General features: G+C 52.1%; 1 protein-coding gene across 2 annotated transcripts; it reads left to right on the top strand.

The window, feature by feature from the left end:
- Positions 1-1,875: 1,875 nt before the first annotated feature.
- On the top strand, positions 1,876-22,769 carry SEMA3B (semaphorin 3B). Of its 2 annotated transcripts, none has more exons than XM_069095667.1 (18): positions 1,876-2,061; positions 8,232-8,446; positions 9,776-9,933; positions 11,066-11,128; positions 11,753-11,872; positions 12,041-12,134; positions 12,508-12,627; positions 13,881-14,026; positions 14,768-14,885; positions 15,032-15,101; positions 15,269-15,413; positions 15,815-16,034; positions 17,542-17,633; positions 17,716-17,757; positions 18,535-18,692; positions 19,007-19,062; positions 19,281-19,420; positions 21,322-22,769. In XM_069095667.1, the coding sequence occupies exons 2-18, from the start codon at positions 8,353-8,355 to the stop codon at positions 21,781-21,783; spliced, it is 2,298 nt and encodes a 765-aa protein (XP_068951768.1). In that variant the 5' UTR covers positions 1,876-2,061; positions 8,232-8,352; the 3' UTR covers positions 21,784-22,769. The 2 variants fall into 2 exon arrangements, with proteins under 2 accessions (XP_068951768.1, XP_068951767.1); XM_069095666.1 differs by having other exon boundaries at positions 1,876-2,116.
- The last annotated feature ends 761 nt before the right edge of the window (positions 22,770-23,530 follow it).

Genomic DNA, 23,530 nt, shown 5'->3' with positions numbered 1-23,530 from the left:
GTTGTGTGTATTAGGGGCAGGGAGGAGTCAATGGGAAGTCTTGATCCTGGTTCCTTCGTGGAGGGGGGGGATCTAGGGCCTTCATTACCCATGTTCTGAATGATGCTGTCAGCACTCACCTCACCTCCCCTGAGGCACAGAGATACCTGCCCAGACCTGTGTGTGCACCAGCATGTGGCCAGTGCCACAGGCCTATCTGCCCTTTCTTCTAGTGCCAGCTTGCTGTGGTCCCCATCCGCAAGCTTCCTCTCCTTCCTGTGGAGAGCCTAGCCACATACATAAGATCCCCCTGGGGAACTGGACACCTGGAGGGCCACTGAAAGAGACAGTCTGGGATGGAGCCCAACCACACCAGGCTGTGGGGATTGTCTGCACATGTGCAAGTGGGTTAGCAATCTCTCCAGAGCTTTAGGCTAGGCTAGAGGGAGCAGGCCAATAAAGGCCAGTCGGTGGTGGGAGAAGGAATCAACCTCTTGGTTTGTTTTGGGGACAGAGGCAGAGGTATGCTGGAGCCAACACACTGACCAGCTCCTGAAGGCCATTGTTAGCATTTACACTTCAGAAATCAGCAAACTCTACAAATCAAGGAAGGCTTAATTTACTGTCTTGTTGATTGTCTTGTCTTAAGAAAGTGATGGAGAAAATGTTAATTAAAGCAGATTAAATTTAAAAGTTTAAGACACTTACTAGCTGTATGACCCTGGGGAAGTCACTTAACCCTTGTTTGTTTCAGTTCTCTAATCTGTAAAATGAGCTGGAGAAGAAAATGGCAAACCACTCCAGTATCTTTTGCCAAGAAAGCCCCAGATGGGGTCAGGAAGAGTTGGACTCGATTAAAATGATTGAACAACAACAAAAACTTAAAAGTGTTTTATGTTAATCTGGGCCCTTCCCATAGAGCCAGCTGTTAAAAACAGAAACAAAAAACAACACCATTTACCAGTGTAATCCTGGACAAAGGACCTTCCTCCCCACCTCTACCCAAGTCTCTGCCCATAGTCCCCAAATTTCCTCTGGGGTAGGCTCAACCTCTATGGGCATATGAGATATGTGGAATCAGGGCCTCCAAGAGGTCTAGGTGTGGGCAATAGGGCTTTGTATATGTGCATTACATAAAATGAGCCTTCATCGTCATGGCTGGGGGACTTGTGTCTCTCTGTACGTGGCTGTGGATTGTGCTGCGGTGTCTAGTATAGAGTTCAACACGGGTGCAGGTTTTGTGAAGTTGTTTTGCTGGAGGCATGGCCTGTCGTGTGTTGTGTTGTGTAGTTGTGTGTTTGTGTGTCCCTGGGTGTGTGTGGATATCCGTAGGTCCGTGGGTAGTTATGTATGCCTTACGATTTAGAGCCTGTAGGGATCTGGCAGAGTTCCGGCAGGGGAGAGCCGAAAGGGGGGAGGGGAAGGGAATTCTGGAGATCACATAGCAGGTAGTCAGTCAGTCAATAGCCAAGTTGGGGTTCCAGCCTATGTCCATATTTGCCCAACGCAGGGTACCTTCCTCTACAATCCGCTTGTGTGTGCGGCTAATTGTGTTTCCTTGTGTCCGCCTGTCCCGCCCTGCTTGGGTCCAAGGATTCAGGTCGATCTATGTATCAGCCTGTGCCTGTCTGTGGCTGTGTAGCTGGCTGCATACGTGTGCGTGTGTGTGCGCGCGCGCGGGTGTGTGTGTGTGTGTGTGTGTGTGTGTGTGTGTGCGCGTGTCCTCCCCACGGCCGCACTCCGGCCCGGGCCGCCTTCCCTGTTCCGCGGCCTCGTGGCTCTGGCCCCGTCCGGAGTTCGCCGGGAGCACCTCCCCCCCTCTGCCCCCCCTCCCCAGCCCTGGGCTCGAGGTCCCGCCCTCCCCTCTCCTCCTCCACTCCCCTACCCTCCTCTCCCCTCCCTGCTCCCCGCCTCCGGCCGCCTCCTCTGGGCTGCCCTGTCACCGCCACCGAGCGACCTACCTACCGAGGCGCGCACAGGCGCTGGAGTCGGAGTAGGAGCCGGAGCCAGAGCCGGAGCCGGAGCCGGAGTCCGAGCCGGAGTCCTAGCAGGGCAAGGGCCGGGCTGGGGCCACGGCCAGAGGTGCGGACCCCGCCCGTCCAGTCCTCATCGAGGGCTTCTGGAGGGGGGGGGCCAGGTGAGAAGGAACAGGAACTGGGGGAGCAGAGGTTCTGGAGGTCCCTCATTCCAAAGTGGAATCCGGACCCCCGAAACTGGCAGTGCCCATCGCTTGCTTATCTCGAGTCCGTGCCTATTACGTTCGGGTCCCGGGATGGGCGGGGGGCGTCAGGTGGACGGCCTGGTACCCAGTCCCTCCGGGATCCTCCCTGGGAGAGCAGGGGAGGACTTGGTTGAGCCGGAGGGGAGCCCAAAGAGATGGGAGAGGCCAGGAGAGAGTGGTGGAGTGGGGTGGGGTGGGGGTGCACGGGAGCCTTGTTTATGTCTGCTGGGCTCAGTGACCCAGAGCTCACAAGCACACAGCCTTGGGTCTCCCACACACACACACACACACACAGTAACCCCTCCTGGGACATCCTTACCCCAGCATGGAATTGCTGGAAGGGGGAGAGGAGCGGGGAGATGGGGTTGTAAAGGGGTAATGGGGCTGTAAAGGCTGTGACCCAGGGGAAGGGTCATACACAGAGAGAGGAGGGGGTTAAAATGAAGACTGTAAAAGGGATGGATGGAGGAGGGGTCTGTGGGGAGGCGAAGGCTGTGAGCAGGGAGTGGGCTATGTGGGGGAGAGCACTATGGGAAGGACAATATTGGGGGTTTCCGTTGGAGAGAGGGGAGAAGGGTATGGTGGAATTATGGGAGAGGGAACCAAAAAGAGGGGGCTATCAGAGGGGCTTGTGAAAGGTTTGGGAGGGAGAGAGGGAGCCATGGGAGAAGGGGGCTATAGGGAGAAGAGAAACAAGGAGAAAAAGTATGAGAGGAGGGCGTTGTGAACTAGGGAAGGGGCACAGAGGAAGAAAGGGTTAAAGAAGGAGAAAGCTTTGGAAGATTGTAAGAGAGAGTTAAGGGAGGAAGCAGTGGCTGGATCTGTGCCTCTCTGAATTCTGGGCATTAGAAGCCAGAAGGCTGAATAGGGGAGTCATAGGAGCCTAGATTTGGAGCTAGAAGATATCCTAGAAGCTGTCTAACTCATTTCAAAAGAAGAAACTGAGGCCAAGCAGGTAATAAGTGGCAGGGTAGGATTTGAACTCAGGCCTCTGACTCCAAATCATTGGCTCTTCTCTGTCAGTAATTGGGAGGCTGGCAGGAGAGGGTGGGGGGTTGAGATGAAAACAGAGATACTGCCAGCTTTGGCAGGGAGGAGGTGGGGGGAGTTAGCTCACAGAGCTGTAACTTTGGGTCCCTGCCTCCCTGGAGTCAGCCTCCCTGGCAGAGCTGCCCTGCCCTGTCCTGCCCTGGGTGCCCTGCTTCCATGCCCATGTTCCAGAAAAGTGCCCAGGCCACAGCCCCGCCCGTCACCAGGGTGACTGTTGGGTGACCCAGCTTCCCTCCCAAGCACAGGACCGCCCTCCCCTGTCAGCTCCCAGAAGCCTGCCTGTCACCAGATCCACCCACCCAGGAAACTTCACAGTGTAACTTGGCCTTCGGCAGCCCTGGCTCCCCAGGCCCATCCTGTCCAGTCCCTCCAGCCCCACTGGTAGCATTGAGCTTTCAAGGGGGCAGGCTTGGCCTAGGGCCATCCACAGCTTCAGAGTCCTTCGATCCCACCCCACCCCTAGCCAAGGAGCCCTCCCTGTTGTTCTAGGGGGGAATAGAGTAGGGATTGGCCTCCCCACAGAAGAGAGGTCCCAACCCTGGAGGAGGTAGCTGAGTAAAAGTAGCCTTAGGAAAGAGCTTAGAATGGCCTGATCTCTGAGGGGCAGCCTGGAATCTTGGGGTGGAGGTGGGGGCCTAGAAGCTAAGAGCCCTAAACAGCCACAGATTAGGTTTAAAAGAATTAGCACAGTCCCATGGGCTCTACCACATCTCAATTAATCCACTTGTACTCTTGACCCAGCTGGAGGGAAAAGACCCAGAGAAACCTAGGTTCCAACCTCCAACACCTGGTTTGTGTTTTTGTCCGAAGGCCTTGCCTATAGCAGGCCCCTAATAGAGGTTTGTTGAATTGAATTGGATTGCTAGCTGTGTGATCACAGGCAAGGAAGTTACCCTCTCTGCCCTCTATTCCTGTGTGTGTGTGTGTTTAGTCATTTTTCAGTCATGTCTGACTCTGTGACCTCATTTAGGGTTTTCTTGAAAGATAAAGATACTCCAGTGATTTGCCATTTCCTCATCCAGCTCATTTTACAGATGAAGAAACTGAGGCAAACAGGGTTAAGTGACTTGCCCAGGGTCACACAGCTAGTAAGTGTCTGAGGTCAGATGTGAGCTCAGGACTCCTGGACTCCAGGCCCAGGGCTCCATCCACTGCACCACCTAGCTGACCTCAGTGGAAAGAGCTCTGGACTTAGAGTCACAAGATTCCATAGGTATGGACTTGAATCCAGACTCTACTGCTTCTTCCCTTTGGGCCTCAGTTTCCTTATCTGTAAAGTGGGAGGGAGTTGGACTAGATGGCCTGGCAGGTGATGCTTTTAGTGTTCACATTCTATCATTTCTGGCTGATGTTCTCTCCCGAGGAGAGAGCTAGAGAAGGGGGGCGGGGTGGGGGGAAGCAGCATCCCTGGGGCCCAGAGTAGATCAATCACTGAGCCTACCTCAAAGGGTTGTAATGAAAGCGAAATGAGATGATATTAGTGCAGTGCCTGGCACATAGTAGGTCCTTTAGAAATGGCTGCTTCTTCCCCTTATTCTCCCCTAGCCCTTTCCCAGGCCAGCTAGGCAGGCAGAGATGGAGCCTGGACCCTGGCAAGAGGCACTCACTCTGAGTCAGCCTCTTCTGTCCCCAAGAGGCGCCCAGTGTTCTGGAGCTCAGTCTAGGCCAGGCTGCTCCATCACTCCTCCCCATACCCCTAGCAAGAGACCATCTAAGTCCCCCTGGCCCCAGGGAGAGGAGCCTCTCCAGGGGGTCACACCCATTGGCCCAGTGGGTGGAGACTCAATTCAATTTTTTTTAAACCACCTATTAAGCAGTTTGGGGGATTGGACCCAGGCTCTGCTCTCAAGGAGCTTAAGATCTAATGAGGGAGAGAGAAAGGGGAGAGAAGCCAAATACAAAAACTGAGCAAGAGGGAGGTGGTGGTAAGGGCCTGCCTGATAGTAGATCGGGCAAAGTACTTCGACTGGAGCAGGGTGGAGAAGGGGAGGTTGTGGCAGGCTGACTCCCTGGGGAGCAAGATTCCTGGAAGGAGGAGAAAGGTTTTCCTAGTCACTGATGTCAGAATGAGGGTACAGTGCAAAGGGTGCTGACCTGGGAGTCACAGGTACCTTTACTACCGTTCTGTGTTTACTTGGATCAGTTATTTTCACCTCTCTGGGCCTCAGTTTCCTTGTCTGTAAAATGTGTGGGGTGGACTAAATGACCTCAGAACTCCCTCCCAATTTTAGATCCATGTTCCTAGGAACATGGGGGATGAGGTTGGAGCAGGACAAGAGTGGGAAACGACTGGCAATAAAAGGGAGGAAGAGGAAAATAGTATAAGCTAAGGCTAGGAAAGTGGAGCCTTGAATGCCGGGCTCAAGACTTCTGCTTTACTTTGGCAATGAGGAACTGCTTTATGGTTCTTGAAGAGAGGAGTGTGGTGAGCTATTGGGTTTAAGGACAGAAAGGCCTAAGGCCAGGCAGAGAGTAAGGGGGAGAGCTTTTGCAAAAGTAAAAATGGCAGAACTTGTGGCTGATTGACTCCAAGGGGTGAGGGAGGTGGAAGGGTCAAAGATGGCACTGGGAAGCTGGTGGAGCCATCCACAAACACAGGTTAGTTGGGGGATGGGAGGAAGTCACCTACAGCTTTCTCCTGTGTGCCCAGGAAGGGAGCAGCCTCAGGCCCAGGGCACGTCTTCCCCCTGGCACCTATCTAGCCTGGCATTGACTCCTCATTTTGGTGCTTGCTGCCAAGCAAGGCAGGCCAAGGCCAGGGCTACAAAGGAGGCTTCAGTGTCTGGGGCACTGCCTTCCAGTTAGGCCAAGGAGCTGAGGTACACAGTAGTCCTGTGAGAAATAGGGGCTACTACTGTGGAGATGACTCCTGTGCACAGGTGAGAGTCATACCCCATGGGTGATACAAGGGGATAAGGGCTGGGCTTGCCTAGTGTGGAAGGGAAACGGGACTGATGTCAGAAGACCCGCATCTAAATAATGGCTTTGCTAAAAAGGAAAGGGGCTGAACCAGGTGATCCCCATGAGTCCTTATAGCTGTACGTACTGTGAAGCAGAGAAAAGGAAGGCCCAGGGCTCACAAGACAGTGCATGGAGAAGCCAGGGCCCAGATTCAGGTCTCCGGATTCCCAGGCCTGAGTTCTTTCTGCCCCACTAAGCCTGTCAGAGTGTGGGTGGGGGTCCTCGGTGGGGAGCACTTCTTGCTTCAGAGAAATATTTGAGACACTTTCTAGTTTCCCATGTCTCACTGATGGGGATCAGAGAGGGCAGTGGAGGCTCCGAGGGATGGGATGAAGGACCCAGTGTGTTGGCATGAGGGGAGGAAGGTCTCAGGGAAGGAAATGAGGCTCAGTGAGGGTGAGGGCACGAGCTCATCGAAGGGCTGATGACTGAATGAGAGGGATAGCTCAGTAATCCTCTCTCTCTCTCTCCATACTGTGGATATGAGAACCCTATGCTGAATCTCTGTGTCAACACACACACATACACACACACATACACACACTCCAACTGCCCCCCACTCCACTTTAATGTGCCAATCCTATATGAGCCTGGTTGGTGACATAAGAGAGTTGCTATTTGGGACCAAGCACTGACCTTCCCCCCCTTCAGAAAGAATAGGGCAGTACTGGAAGCAGAGGGAGGGAAGACTCAGCCAGGGTCATGCACTGGGGAGGGGGGTGGGGGAAGATCAGGAGACTTGGGGCCAACAGAAAGGGAGGTGACTAATACCCCTACCCAGCCTGACATTCTGTTCCAGTTCCTGGCAGGCCTTAATTCTTCTTTCTGGAAAATGGGTTTTGGTAAAGGTCTCCTATATCCCAGGTTCCCAAATTCCCTTTGATGGGGACATTTGGGCTCAGGGTGGGGGTGAGATAGGGCTCTTCAGAGATTCCTGGGTAGGCCCCCTCTTACCCCTTCTCTGGCTCTTCAGACACATACACCCATACAGAGTTGTACCCTAGCACACATGTATACACACACACACACACACCCCTCTATGCATCTATACATAGGCACCTTAAAGGCACATAGAGTCACAGAATTTTGACTTGGAAAAGACACAGGGCCATCCAGCCTCTGCAGATGGGGAGCTCACTTCCCCTCTCGGCCCATCTCTTCTTTGTTCGGTTTAAGAGCTGGGAGATGCTTCCTGACATCGTGCCTAAATCTGCCTGGGCAGCTTCCACCTCTCTTTGCTCTTGCCCTCAGGGCTAACCAGAGCAAATCTAATCCTTCTTCAAATATTTGGAGACAGCTACTATGTCCTTCCGCCCTGAGCCTTCCTTTGTCCAGGTGGACGCCCCCACTTCCTTGCCTAGACTCCATGGGACAATCGAGGGAGTCCAGGCCCATCAGCATCCTGGCTGCCACCCCCCAGCCTCATGGAGTGTGTGCACGCACACATACATGGAAAGACACACACAAACATATGTGGAAAGATACACAACACTCCTCTCTTTGGCGTTAAGTACCATTTGCAGCAGAATAGATGAAGGGGCCAGGTAGCTGAATGGGGGTGATGTAGCACCCCCCAAAACGAGGTTGAGCCCTAAAGGATGTCTGGGGGTCAATCCCCGTAGTGCCCTTGGCTCCTCAGAGCTCCCAGCTATCCTGAGTATATGGATGGGTGCACATACCTGCATCTCTATGAGTGTGCAAACATCTACTTACCTGTATATGTATATGGGAATATATTGGTACGTGCATGTGTGCCGTTTCTGTCTTTCTGTATCTGTGTGTGTGTGTGTGTGTGTGTGTGTGTGTGTGTCCTTCAGAGGAAGGGGCTAAGCCAACTGGAATGTGGCTGTATTTGCCCCAGCGCCCAAACCGGCTGTAATCTGATCCCCTGGGACTCACACACTTAGTCTCTCTCCCTCTTCTCCCTTTATTCTCCTTCTCCCTCTCACCCTGTCTTCTGTCTTCTTTGGTTCCTCCCTTTTTCCTTCCCTCCCTCCCTCCCTGACTCCTTCTTTTCTAGATCCAGAGGTCAGAGTCCAAGGCTCAGCCCCGGGAGCTTCTGCCTCTCCCTCGTCGTGTTTGTTGCTGTCTCTGCCTCCCTGGGACCCCAAGGGGCCAAGATCTGCCTAGTCTCTCTCACCATGCTCCCGGCCCTGGCCCTGCTCTGGGCCCTGGTGCTGGGGGCCAAGGGGGGCCCAGCCAACAGCCCCCCTCGCCTCCGACTCTCTTTCCAAGGTAGGGTGCACCTGCTGGGAGGATTATGAGGCTGGGCCAGGATGTGTGTTTCTGTGTGACTGCGTAACGCTCATGTGTGTGGCTGTGAGTGCATGTCTGTATAAGTGCTTTGCAGAATGTGAATGCAACAGTGTAGTTTTCTCTTTGAGTGTGCAAATACAACTTTGCATCTAACAAGTTCTGGGAACATGTAGCTATGTGAGTGCGTGTGTATGAGTGTAACTGCATGTAAAGCTCTGTGTGTGTACACATGTGTGTTTCACAGACTGTGTGTGCCGGGCCTGGTGCCTTGGTATTTACATATCTGGATAGCTGAGTGTGTGTACCTGGGGGTGTAGCAGGGGAAGGGGAAGAGGGATGGAGGGTCTTTGATATGCCATCAGTTGGAGGGTTTCCAGTGCCTATAGCGGGAGAGAGCTGCTTCTGGGGAAGGGGGTATGCAGGGTCCTCTGCCCAGCTTAGGGTGTCTCTGGGTAGGACTGAGAGTTCCCTTTGGGTCTATGCTAAGAGTGAACTTCCATGGGGCCCTCTTTTCTTGTGGGGTCTCGCATTAACTCTTGCTGGCCTGTGCCCTGATTCTGAACCCCTACCCCAGCCATTTCAGGGACAGAGATGGGATTTCAGGGACAGATGACTGAAGGGGTGTTCCCCTATTCTTACCAAGATTTCCTAGGACCCTGAGAACTCATGAGGCAGACAGTCCTGAGGCAGGGGTCGGGCCACAGGTTGCTAGGCAGCAGTGTCTGCCCAGCTAGTTTCCCTGGAAGCCTCAGCTCCAGCCTGGGAGCTGTGCTGGGGGTGAGCTGGGCAGGGATCTGAGGCCCCCAACACCACCCCACACATACACCCTTGGGAAGAGGGAAGGTATGGGAAATAGACTCCTGGCTGTCTCTTTGGAGGAAGGATGGATTCAGTGTTCCTCAGGCCAACCCCAAACTGCCACCCCATCCAGACTACCTCTGAGGTAGCTGTTGCCCACCAAAGGCAACTATAGTCTGGCAGTCAATTACAGGTTATTTGCCCCATGACTCTGTAATTGTGTATGCATATGTAGGGAGAGATCTTGAGTCCTGCTTCATGCCTCCCCTCTTCCCCAGGATCTGGGATCCTTGGTACAGAAAGGTGCAGAAGGGGGGAGGAAGACTGAGGCTTGCTCTCCCCATCCAGACTAGAATCAAAACCCAGGTGTCCAAGTTTTCAGGCTCCAAAGCTATTATAAAGAAAAAGGAAACCTGGCCTCGGGGGACCACTAGACACCACAGGCCTAATCGTGCTTTGTGTGTCACCTTCTCTCTTTACCCTCAAATTCTCCCTCATGTTTCCTGGCAGAGCTCAGGGCCCGGCATGGCCTTCGTACCTTCTCCCTGCCACGTACCTGTTGCTATGAGGCTCTTTTGCTGGATGAGGAGCGTGGCAGGCTGTTTGTGGGTGCCCAGAACTACGTGGCCTCCCTCAGCCTGGATAACATCAGCAAACAGGACAAGAAGGTACCCAGAGATATAGTCATGTTCCAGAGAAGTGTCCCTTTCTGGCAGAGCAGCCCTACCTCTGGCAGACTGATTCTCTGACAAGGATCTCCCCCAGAGACCCTCCTTGAAAGACATTCTTCCCAGAGATATCCTGAGAGAGACATTCTATCCATCCCCCTGTTGGCATCTCTCACCAAGAGATACAGTTTTCTACAGATATGACGCCTGAGAGAGAGCGTAGGATTGCTGAGTTAGATACAGAAAGGACCTCTAAGAGCATCTGTTCCAGCCCCTTTTTTTCCTTTCTTCCCAGAGACATCCTCCCCAGAGATGCAGGCCCCTGCCCCACCCTGCCCTGAAGCAGAGAGCTTCTCTACATTCAGAGAAAAGCTTCCCTAAAGTAGTATTTTTTCAGAAGCCAGCCCTCTCCCTCAGAAGCATCCTCTAGGAGACATTGCCACCCTCCTCCCATAGATATCCCTCTTACAAAGCACCCCCCCCACCTCTACCTCTAGGGAGACATAGTCTCTCTTTCCACCCAGAGATATCCCTTCCAAAGACCACCCCCTGGAGAAACATTCTCTAGGAGATATCACCGAAGGATAGAAATGTCCTGCTTTCTCCCAAAGAAATCCTCCCCTCCACAGACACACACAGACTCAGGAGACTTTCTCCCGAGAGATATTTCCCTCAAAGATGTATCCCCCAAGACACATATTCTCTGCTCTCAGGGACTGATTTCTATGCCCCCACCCCACTAAGTTAGATACAATTTCTTCAGAAATATTCCCCTTCCAAAGATAACTTACCCACACACAGATACAACCCCTCTGACAGTCCCTTCCAGAGAAATACTCCCTCCCCTCCCAATTAACATTCCCCCAGAAGAAACATTCTCTGCAGAGATATTAACCTACTACTGACAAATAGATCCTCCCCTCAAAAAGAAACTGTCTCATATTCTGGGAGATACATTCCCTCCCTTCAGAGATACCACCACTACCCAGGGAGGGGACACCCTCTCCCCCAGGTTCTACCACGCCCCAGCCTCCCCTCCCCAAGCTCTAGCTCGGAGACAGAGGGCACCCTTCTCCAGCCTGCCTGATGACTCCCTCTGTTTCTTTTCCCTCCCTCCCCCATCCCTGCTCAGCTGGCCTGGCCGGCGCCTGTGGAGTGGCGAGAAGAATGTAACTGGGCTGGCAAGGACATCAGTGTGAGTGACCAGTTGGCCTGGGCCCTTGGGGAGATGAGGAGGGGCAAGGAGGGGAAGGGTCTCAGTGTCTTCTGGGCAGACTGAGCTGGTGAGGATGGCAGGGGGATGCCCTGATCCACCTACCTTGGGAGAAGGCTGTGACTCAGACCCCCTCGCCCCTTGGAGGAGACAGACCCATTTAATGGAGTAACAGAAACCAAAGGAATTGTGGGGAGTGGTGTGGATGAGCCCAAACCCTGCCCTTGGAAGACTTTGTTCCAAGTCACCTACACTTTTTTTTTTAGATTTTTCTTTTTTCTTTTTGGAGGGGGTACAGTAGAGCAATTGGGGTTAAGTGACTTGCCCAAGGTCACACGTCTAGATTTGTGTACCTACTCTTTATATGACGGGGCAAACCGCTTCTCTCTCTGGGCCTCAGTTTCCTGAAATTTGAAGAGAAGCCCTTGCCCTGTCTATCTCAGAGGGCAGGGGTATCCTAAGGGGGAGGGCCCTTCCTAAACATTAAGGCTATCTAGAAGTGTGAGTAATGAGCTGAGGTGGGAGGGGATGGGGCAGGGAGAGGCTGAACTTGGACTTGAAGACCTTGGGTCCAATCTCCTGTCTCTGTCTTCCCCTTCTATCCAGGCTGAGTGTGTGAATTTCGTGAAACTACTTCACCCTTATAACCGAACTCACTTGTACATCTGTGGGACAGGGGCTTTCCATCCTGTTTGTGGCTTCCTGGAGGTTGGGTACCGGATGGAGGTGAGGATCAGACTTGGGAAAGGGTTGGGGCAGAGGGGATAGAGAAGCTGGAGCACATCCTAGCCTGAGGGTTCAGCAGCTTTCCTTTACCCTTCAACTTGGACAAGTTCCCAAAGTGGGGAGAGGGCAGGAGACACTTCTGAACCCTCTCCCCTTGCCCACTCCCAGGAGCCAATGCTGAGGCTGGATCTAAACAGCCTAGAGGACGGAAAAGGGAAGAGCCCCTACGATCCCAAGCATCGGGCAGCCTCTGTGCTTGTAGGTAAGGCTTGAGCTCCTGAGATACCCCGGAATCATCATGGAGCACTCCCGCCCATTGCTCCCCCTGGTAGGGAGGGAGAAGGGCTGGGGGAGGAATGAAGCTGGACTGGGATCCCCTAAATTGTCCAAGGGGCCCTTGAGGTCACCCCGTGCACACACTCTGGGTCTCTTGGCAGCCTTCATCCCTCCTCATTCCCCATGGCTTCCCAGAGACCCTCCCTGGTTCCTACAGCCCCATAAAACTTCCTGGGTTCTCTTATCACCTGTGAGCCCATCCCCAAACTTCTATGGATCCTCAGGTCCTCTCCAAACTCCCCCAAACAATGAGTGGAGTCCCCTCCACTCATTTCCCCTGTCCACTCTTCCACACCCAGGTCAGGAACTTTACTCCGGAGTAGCCACAGACCTCATGGGCCGGGATTTCACCATCTTCAGAAGCCTTGGCCGGCGCCCCAACCTCCGAACAGAGCAGCATGATTCTCGATGGCTCAATGGTGAGGACTTTCTTTTTAAATAGTAATTTTTTTCCAATTACACGTAAAGACAATTTCTAACATTCATTTAAAAAAATTGAGTTCTAAATTTCCTCTGTCCTTTTCCTCTCTCTAAGATGTAAACAATTTGATATAGGTTATAGGTGTGCAAACATGTAAAACCAATTTTCATATTAGTTATGGTGAAAGAAGAAGCAGGCCAAAAGAAAAAAAAATCAATGGTGAGGGTCTTGAGTGACCAGTATGAGAGGACTCTAAAAATTGGAGTGGGTGAAAATCATGAGGCCAAGTTCAAATCATAGCCTTGCCACTAATTAGCCATCTGATATTAGGCAAATCACTCCCCTTCTCCTGGGCCTTACTTTCCTCATCTGAGAAATGGGTATAGTACCTGTCTTACAGAGTGGCTGTAAATTTAGAGGGTTACCAACCTTAAAATGCTATGGAAATGGGAGTTCCTATCATTATATTGTCAGTTATGTTATATATTCTCAGTTATTTATTATAATTGGAGTCAGGAAACCCGAGGTCCAGTGCTAGCTTGGCCCTTTTTTTATAGCCACTTCACCCTTGATAAGTCCCTTCCCTTCCCTGGGCTTCAGGTCTCTCATCTATAAAATGGGAACAATGCTCCCTATTGTACCTCCCTCAAAGAGTCTGGGAGGGACTTTCAAACTTGGAGCTCAGAATGTCAGAGCCAAGAGGGAGGGATTGTAGAGCATGGAACGTTAAGATGCAGGATGTGCACGCTGGAACGGACTTAAGAGCGCAGAACAGAATGTCAGAACTAGAAGGGGCCTGAGAGACTGTCTGGCCCACCCCCCTCATTCCAGCTCTCAGAGGTATTGTGACTAAGTGCTGCTTAAACTGGAAAGGGCTGCATCTAGGTGAGCGCACGTGTCAGTGGACATGCAGACACACAGGCACACATGTAGCTATGTGCTCCCAGTACCTGCATGTGCACACACATCCCGTTCAGGAAGGGAGGAAAGGAGAGGGTTTGTGTGGGGTGAGTGAAGCCAAATTGGAAAGAGAAGTGGTAGTCTGGGCTACCCAGATCAGTGAGCCAGGCTGAGCCTTGGGCTGGTGCTGCCCCCCAGTGTCCAGTCTTTGCTTTGCAGCCTCCTCTGGTGCAAGGAGACAGGTTGGAAGTAGGGGGAGAGGCTGGGATGGGGGTAGGGATGGGAATCACCTGGGAAGAACAGAGGGAGGGGTCTTCAGGATACTGACCGGACCCCTCCTTGGGGGCCCAGAGCCCAAATTTGTGAAGGTTTTCTGGATCCCGGAGAGTGAGAATCCCGACGATGACAAAATCTACTTCTTCTTCCGGGAGGTGGCTGTGGAGGGGAACCCAGGCCTGGGCAGGGTGTCAGTGTCCCGCATTGGCCAGATCTGCAGAGTGAGTCCTTTTCTCTATTCACATGTGCACCCCCCCCCACAAATACCATAGTCACACTTACTAATAGACACACTGTCACTCTCAGAGACACACATACCCCATCCACCGTCACACAAAAAAACACAGTCATATATACACATATAATAATATATGCATATATAATATATACACACATAATAACAACTAGCAGATAGATAGATAGTGTTTTAAGGTTTCCAAAGTGCTTTACAAATGTTTTCATTTGATCCTCACAATAATCTCAGAAAGTAGGTGCTATAATTATATCCATTTTACAGAGGAAGAAACTGAGGCAAACAGAGGTTAAGTGACTTGCCCAGGGCCACACAGCTAGTGTCTGAAACCATATTTGAGCTCAGATCCTCCTGAATCCATAATCCTGTATTCCATTCTATCCAGAATCAAGAATCCACATATATATACCTAACCAGAATCCTGAATTGTTCTCAGATACACACACACATACACACACGTAGATACACCCCATTCCTTCACATAAATATATACATACCACACTCATGTTCACAAATAGATACATAGACACTCTCACATGTTCCCACCAGACTTGGGACTAGGCGGCCATACACATGCACACTCAGATATACCATACATAGGTGTTTGGCCAGGCCATTCCTGGATGAATGAGCAAAACTTGAGTCACATGGGCCAAGGAGATTGGGGTCCCATATCTCAAAGATCGCTAACTCCCTTTCTGCCACGCAGAATGACCTAGGAGGACAGCGGAGCTTGGTGAACAAGTGGACCACATTCCTGAAGGCCCGGCTAGTCTGCTCTGTGCCTGGGGTGGAGGGGACCAGTGACACAGCCTTTGATGACCTTCGTGAGTGCTTGGGCCTGGGGCCAGAGTCTGAGGTGGGCCCAGGGGCAGGGGACAGCTCCTGGAGCTGGGCTTGGGAGGCGTGGACCATGACCCCAGTCCTGGATGCTGGGTGCTTGAGGAGCTCACTGACCTCATGTCTTCCACAGGCGATGTGTTCCTGCTGCCCACCAAGGATCGGAGGAGTCCCCTGCTCTATGCTGTTTTCTCTACTTCCAGGTCAGAGCCTTGCCTGGGGAAATGGGAGAGAGAGGAAGCAGGACTGAGTTTGGAGGCAGCTCAGGGAAGGCAGGAGTGTCACACACACACACACACACACACACACACACGTGTGCACATTCATGTATTTACACCTAACCTGGATCCTGCCACTGTCCCCCCAACAGCAGCGTGTTTCAGGGCTCAGCGGTCTGTGTGTACAGCATGAATGATGTTCGGCGTGCCTTCCTGGGTCCCTTTGCACACAAGGAGGGACCCAACTACCAGTGGGTGTCCTACCAGGGCCGAGTGCCCTACCCTCGCCCAGGCATGGTAGGTCCTGGCTCCCAGGGGGCACAGACAAAGGGGGAAGGAAGGATAAAGTGTCACTGACTAGATGTTCATCACCTCCCCCAGCTTTTTGCATTGCCTCTGCTTCCCCAAAGCCCACCCTCCCTCTAACTCTGCTCAAAATGTAACTTCTCCTGGAAACCTTAAACCTGCCCCTTGGGCAGGGCTTATAGGTCCCCTCAGATTAAGAGATCCTGGTGGTCAAAGCTGTCTTTCCCCTCAAACCGAGGGCTCCTGAAGGCAGGGGTTGGTTATGACTTCCCCTTTTGAGCAGGGGCTTCCTAAGATCAGGCCCTTGTTCCCTCCCAGGCCAAGGGCTCCCAGGGTTGGGGGTTGTTTGCCCTGATGCTCCCCTTGACCTCACAGCCCTTTGGCCTCCCCAGTGTCCCAGCAAGACCTTTGGCACCTTTGGCTCCACCAAGGATTTCCCAGATGATGTGATCCAGTTTGCTCGAAACCACCCCCTCATGTACAACCCCATTCTGCCTGTCGGCGGGCGCCCCATCTTCCTCCGGACCGGCACCGACTACACCTTCACACAGATCGTCGCTGACCGTGTGGCCGCCACTGATGGCCACTATGACGTTCTGTTCATTGGCACAGGTCAGAGCTCCTTTTGAATCTCCCATAGATGCTAGAAATCCGGAAGGAGTCTGGGGATTCAAATCCAGCTCCTTTATGAAACAGAGGGGAAAGGACTGACTCAGGGTCATACAAGGAGTGATTGCTAGATCTGCGATCCACACCCCAGTTACTAAAACAAGACTTGTTCTCACCTTGTCCATAAGATTCAAGGCCTCCCTGATGTGGCCCCACCTGCTCTCCCTGTGGTGACCTCTGTGTTCTTCCTATTCAGCCAGTCTGATTTTATGCACTGCTTCCTACCTGGGAAGGTGCTGAGCTCCAGTCTCACCTCCCCCTAGGAAGACCTTCCTGACTCTGCCAGGCCACCGCTATGTGTCAGAAACTGTGCTAAGTACTTTCAAATATGGTCTCATTTGATCCTCACAACAACCCTAGGAGTAAGTGCTATTATTATCCCCATCTTACAGTTGAGGAAACTGAGGCAGACAGCGATTAAGTGACTTGCCCAGGGTCACACAGTAAGTGGCTGAGGCTGGATTTGAACTCAGGTCTTCATGACTACAGGCCCACTGACACCTAGCTGCCCCTGAATCTTGCTTTAACTCCCCTTCTCCACAATGATAAAAGAGTCACAGAATCACAGAAAGAAGAAACTCACAGTGTCAACACTTAGAGGAGCTAACCTGGCCCCTTCCTGGGGTCCCCCCCCAACCCCATCTCTCTGTCTCTGTCTCATTCTTTTCTTCCCTCCTTCCCTCTTCCCCTCACTCCCCTCTCTCCTTCTTTTCTTCCCTCCTTCCCTCTTCCCCTCACTCCCCTCTCTCCTTCTTCTTTTCTTGCTTCCTTCCCTCTTTCCCTCGCTCCCCTCTCTCTTTCTCTCTCCCTTCCTTGTTCCCCCTCACCATCCCTCCCTTCTTCCCTCCATCTGTCTCTTCATTCTTCCATTCCTCCCTCCCCCACCTAAACAGACAGACAGACACACACACACACACACACACAGCTAAAAGTAATTATGTAATACAGATTTTAAGTGGGGAAGACTTTCTTTTACTGAGTCTCAGTTTCTCTCTCTGTAGATTTGGGGCAGAGTAAGGGGGAGACTGGGTTTGGTAGGCTCATCTCCTTCTTTGGCTCAGATGTTCAAAGGATTGTCTCTGTCTCCCTCATAATGCAGCTGAAACTCAGCAGGATCCAAGAGAGGCCCCTTCCCCTCTCCCCATTCAGCTCAGTTCAGTCCAATCAATTCAAGTCAGCAGTGATTTACTAACAGTATATGAGAGACAGCCCGGCCTGGTGCTAAAGAGCCAAGGTCAGCCTCTGACCCCTACAGTCTGTGCAACCCTGGACAGATCCCAGAACTGCTCACAGTGCCCTAGGCAACTCCCAAGGACAGTGAGTTGGAGAGAAAGCACCAGTCTGCCCTGGTAGAAAGAGTTCATGGACAAAGATGGAGGGATGGGGTGTGTGGCTCTTTCCCCACCTCCACCAGGGGTGCCCAGCCCCAGATTGCCACTCTCTCTTGCAGACATTGGCACAGTCCTCAAGGTGATCTCAGTACCCAAGGACAGCTGGCAGAGCACAGAGGGACTTCTGCTCGAGGAGCTACAGGTGTTTGAGGTGAGAAGGCAGTGTCCATCCAGAGTGGCCCTGTTTGGCTAGGCCCCCACTCAGCCCTCATCCCGGTATCTTTCCATTCCAGAATGCTGCGGCCATCTCCAATATGCAGATCTCCTCCAAGAGGGTGAGTGTTTGGGGTGGGGAAGCAAGGTCTAGCAGGGCTCGTTCTGGGGTCTCCAGAGCTTTCCAGGGCTGGCCTCTCCATGCCAGCCTCATTGCTACCAGGAGCCACCAGCTGCCCTTTAGAGGGTCCATGTTTTCCCCTGTGTCTGTTTCTGCCGATATTCCTGGACTGGAAGCTAGGTGATCTGAGGATGGTTATCAGCAGCAGCAAGAGTAGTAGTAGTAGTAATAGTCATTGTGCACTTTCAAGTTTGTTGTTCAGTCATTTTTCAGTAGTATACAACTCTTTGTGACCTCATTTGAGATTTTCTTGGCAGGGATACTGGAGTTGTTTGCCATTTCCTTCTCCAGCTCGTTTTGCAATTGAAGAAACTGAGGCAAATAGGGTTAAGTGACTTGCCCAGGGTCACACAGCTAGAAAGTGTCTGAAGCTGGATTTGAACTTGGGTCTTCCTGACTCCAGACCTGGCACTCTATGCTTTGCACCACCCAACATGCTTTATTTATGTTATTTTATTTAAAACTCACAGCATTGCAAAGTATGTAGGGCCAGTGTCATTCCCAATTCATAGATGGGAAGACTAAGGCTTACCAAAATGGGGTGGCAGAACCCAGGTCTGCTGACTCCAGGGCCAGCTCCATCCTTGCCTTAACTTGCCATGTGAGCTTGGGTCAGCCTCTTCCTGTCCCTGGGTCCAGTTTCCATATGGTTGGGCTGGGCTTGTGCTGGTGCTGATAATGATGTTCCATCCCTCTCTCTCCCTTCTCCGACTCCCAGCACCAGCTTTATGTGGCCTCCCAGAGCTCTCTCTCCCAGCTGCCCCTGCACCGATGTGCTGCCTATGGCCGTGCCTGCGCTGAGTGCTGCCTGGCCCGAGATCCCTACTGTGCCTGGGATGGGGCTGCCTGTACCCGCTATCTGCCCAATACTAAGAGGTGTGGGGTCAAGAGATAAGAGCTGGGAGCTGGGGAGAGGGAGACACCAAGAGGTCAAGGGGTAGGGGGAGATGTGGGCTGGTGGGCTGAGGGGTTGGAAGTCATGGGGCTAGTGGTCAGAGAATCAGAGACTTGTGACTCCAGCTACCAAGGAGGCTAAGAAGCCAAGGGGATAGGGAGATGGAAACCAAGGGGGCAGGGGTTTGGTTCCCACTTAGCATGCTCAAGGGCTGTGGCCATAACAGAGGGGTGCTTGGCATCAAGAATTGTCTCAGCCTCCCAAGGACTTAACCACATTTCTGCTTTCCCCTTAGGAGGTATCGTCGCCAGGATGTTCGGAATGGGGACCCCAACATACTATGTTCTGGGGGTGAGTGAGCCTCACATCAGTCTCCTCCTCCCGTAGTTCCTTAAACCCCAAAGAGAAACTCCCTAAAGCCTTTACTATGCATGAAGGGCTACTGACAGGCTAGGCCTTGAACCGGACAACTTATCCACAGTCACCCCTTCCACTGCCATCCCAATCCAGAAACCCAACAAATCCCCCCGACCCATGCTATGGCTGAGCCCCTCTGCACCCTTCACTAGACCCTCCACGCCAAACACTGCTGGAGAAGAAACTGTTCGGGGTTGAAGGCAGCAGCATCTTCCTTGAATGTCAGCCCAAGTCCCTGCAGGCCCAGGTGCTATGGACCTACCAGCGGGCAAGTGATAGCCCACGAACCCAGGTGAGCATCCCCCACATCGGGCTGGGTATCACTCTCCTGTGTGAGCCCAAACCCCATCCTGACATGCATGAGCTGGACAATTCCCTTCCCCCTTGGGGGCCTCAGTTTCCCTCTCTAAAATGGAGAGGTTGGGCCAGGTGAGATCTGAGGTTCCATTTGGTGTTAGCCATCTGTAGTCTCCAGTGCTAGAAATGTGAGTCGTTCCCTTCCAGCTCAAATATTCTATGTCCTATCCATATCCTACCTGTAGGTGTACCCCAAGACTTTCTTCTAGGTCTCTTTTCTTCTTTCTCTGGCTCTGTCTCATTCAATTCTGTCTGCTTCCATGGGTTTAATTATCATCTCTATACAGATGACTCAGATCTAGGAATCCTGCCGGGAGTCGTTCCCCAGAACCTCAGTCTGTCATCACCAATTACCTCTTGGACATCTCAAACAGGATGTCCCAGAGATACCTGAAAATCCACATGCCCAAAACAGAACATTATAATCTCCCCCCTAATGCCCACCCTTCTTCCAGACTTACCTGTTTCTGTTAAAGGCACCATCATTTTTCTGGTCTCCAGGGTTCATAAACTTGGCTTTATCTCTTCTTCATCTCTATTACCTCCCATATCTAATCATTTGACAAAACTCTGTTGTTTCTAGCTGCACAACATCCCTCCCATCCAGCTCTCCTTCTCTTTACTCACATAGCCACCACCCAGGTTTGGTCCCTTCTCACCACTTGCCTGGATGTCTTCAATGATCCCACTCCCTCAAGTGTCTCCTGGCCTCCTCTCTTTGCCTCACACACAATACTTCTCTTGTCTCCTTGCCCCACGTCTTGTGTCTGGAATACACTCCCTCCTCACCTCTGCTTCATAGACTCAGTCAATCCAAAAATATTCAAGTATGTGCTAGGCCCTGTGTTGAGTGCTAGGGGTATAATTGTAAGGAATAACTTCTCAAGGAGCTTACTTTCTCTTCCCCCTAGGCAGCTAGGTGGGGTAGTGAATAAAGCGCCCTGACTGGAGTCAGGTAGACCTGAATTCAAATCTGACCTCAAACACTTAGTAGCTGTGTGATCCTGGGCAAGTCACTTAATGTCAGTTTCCTAAAATGTAAAATGGGAATAATAATAGCCCTTACTCCCCAGGGTTGTTATGAGGATATAAATGTAAATGTAAAGCATTTAACACAGTCCCTAAGATAACAGTGCCAACTTCTATATAAAGTCCTTACTTAATCCCCCTAAACATTAGTGCCTTCCTTTCCTTTCTTGGACATTCTGGATATATTCGTAAATGTACTTGTCTCCTCCAAACAGAAAGAAGGGATTGGGGCAGCTAGGTGGTGCAGTGAATAGAGCACCAGCCCTGGAGTCAGGAGGACCTGAGTTCAAATCTGGCCTAAGACACTTAACATGCACTAGCCATGTGACCTTGGGCAAGTCACTTAACCCCAATTGCCCTTCCTTCCCTCCTCAACACCCCCCCCCAAGAAAAAGCCAGAAAGAAGGGATCCCTTCATTTTTTCTGTCTCCATTACTAGCATATGCCTCATAGTAGGAGCTTAGGAAATATTCAATGATTGATGAAAGACCCTCAAGAACCACTCCATTTAGAATCAATATGACTCTCTGGGCAAATCTCTTAACCTCTCTGAGGCTCAATTTCCTTATCTGTAAAATGGGGATAATAGTGCCTATGATGCATGCCTCACAGAGTTGTTATGAAGATCAAATGAGATCCTATATGCAAAACCCTTTGCAAACCTTAAAGGTTTTTTGGGCCTTTGTTAGCTGTTATTACGTTCTCTGGTTACTGTTAAGGCCCCTACACATTCTGTCTTGTATGTTTGGAGGGCCCTTCTCCCTCTAACATTCCACCTTCTAAGGCGTGATCTTCTCTAATCCCCAGGTACACTTGGATGACCGAGTGGTCCAGACAGACCGGGGCCTGCTCCTCCTCAGCCTGAGCCCCCAGGACACTGGACTCTACCACTGCCATGCTACAGAGCATGGCTTCACTCAGCCCCTCCGGAGACTCAGCCTGCGTGTGGTGGGTGCCCACCAAGCTGAGCAGCTGACCAGGGCTGAGGAGACCCAGGGCATGGGGGCAGGGTCTCCTGCTAGCCACAAGCTCTGGTACCGAGACTTCCTGCAGTTGGTGGACGCACCTGGGAGGGGTGGGGGAGGCCCTATGTGCCCCCCATCTTGGAGTAGTGCTAAGGAGCCCCATTTGACCTCAGCCCTGGGGCCTCGGCCAAAAGGTCACAAGTGGAAACATCTGGAGGAGAAGCGGAAAGGAAGGAACCGCCGGACCCATCCCCCAGACCCTCCTCGGGCCGATCGGGGACCTCGAAGTGCGACCCAATGGTGACCCTGCCACCTTTCCCCAGACATCAGTGGGGATTGAAGGGCCAAGGGACCAAGTGGGGTGTCCCGCTTCCTGCCTAACTGGGGTGCCTTTCAGCCTTTTAATGTGGAGAAGGGGACCCAGGAGAAATAGACTGGCCTTTTGGTGGGGCAGGGGGTCTCCTTTCAATCTCCCTGCCCTGGGGGCCCAGAGCCGGGGAAACAACCACTGATATATTTATTAACAGACCGTAACCAATGAATGTAACCCCAACAGGGGCCAGAGATGGGACCGGGGGCCTGCTGGTGGTCTGGGGTCATGTGTGTCTCCTCCCTGAGGGCCTTATTTTCTGCTTCCAGCTGGCAATGCCTGGGACTTGGGAAGGTTCACTGACCAACCACCCCAGTGTTCCAGGACTAGACAATCAGTTCCAGATCATTGGGAAAGTGGGAATTTGAGAGCATGGGGGAGAACTGCACCCTCCAACCTTGGGAAAGAGCAAAAACCACCATCTCTTAGGGCTTAAGTAAAGAATATGGCAAGCTGAGAACTTTCCCCCTGAGGCTAGAGGTCCCCCAAAAAGAGAGAAGAGAGAGCAGGAGATACAGAGTGATTATGGGGCAGGAATGGGGAATGGAGGAAGTGTATGATGTTAATACAACAACCAGGTGATTAGCCAAGGAGGGAGTGCTGCCTTTCTGGGCCAGGGACCACAAAGAATCGTGGGGATCACACATGTGACTGTATATGTTTGTGTGTCTGTGTGTGGATATACAAGCATGAGAAGGCAGTGGGTTGCAGGGGAGAAAGCCTTGGACAGGGTCCAAATTCTGCCCCCAAATCACCGTGTGATCCAGGGTTAGTCCCTTCCCCTCTCTGTGCCTCAACTTCCTTTTGTGTAAAATGGAGATAATTCCTGCCCTGCCTACCTCACAGGGCTGTTGTGAGGATCAAGGGAACTAACAGATGTGAAAGTACTTTGGAAAGTATAAAGAACTGTATAAATGCAATATATTATTATTATGATTCTGTATGTGTGCATGTGTGGCTCCCTGGAAATCCAGTGAACGCCCCCTCTCCCCAGGTTTGGAGATTCACTGGGGGTGTATTCTCGAGATGGCCAGGCTTGATAATGTGGCCGATGATCCTTAGATTTGCATTTCCTTTTTTGTTGTGGCTGTCCATCCTTCATTCTTGAAGACCAATGACATCCTAAGGGAGACATCTTGATTTGGGTGTGACTTAGAGATGAGGGAGACAGAGGTGAAAAAAGGTTGGCATCAGCACAGGACTGAATGGTCACACGTTGTTGTGGCGTGAGGATCTGTGTGTGTGTGGACGAGGGGTGATGACCCACCTGGAACCCCAGATTGCTGACCTTAGGACGCACATCCTTGGATGTGAAGACAACGGAACTGCTGCGGTGCAGGCTTTGCAGAGTCACGTCTGGGAAGGATCCAGAGCCTGTTAGCTCTGACTCTCTCCAACCTTCATCCTTGGAGTGTGAGAGGGGGTGGGGAATGGGATAGAAGTTGCTGGAAGTCTAGTCCAGTGATCTAGGGAAGTGAGGGTTGGGATGGAGAGAAAGGGAAGACTCAGCTCCCCCTCCTGACTTCACAGCAGTGAAATCCATCCCCTCACGTACCTCCAGAGACCATTCCCAAAGAGGAGCCCCCATGGCCTGGGCCAGATGGTAGCATGTTGGCCGTCTCTCTCCCTAGGGGGATGATAAAGTCGGTCTCAGCCCTTCCCACTCACCCTCCCCTTCACA

Source organism: Petaurus breviceps, unplaced genomic scaffold (assembly GCF_028583685.1).
Source record: "Petaurus breviceps papuanus isolate PSGF00001 unplaced genomic scaffold, PetGlider_PUasm1.0 227, whole genome shotgun sequence".
Taxonomy (NCBI): Eukaryota; Metazoa; Chordata; class Mammalia; order Diprotodontia; family Petauridae; genus Petaurus; species Petaurus breviceps.
The sequence above is the reverse complement of the archived record's forward strand: the minus strand, read 5'-3'. Positions and strand labels throughout refer to the sequence as shown.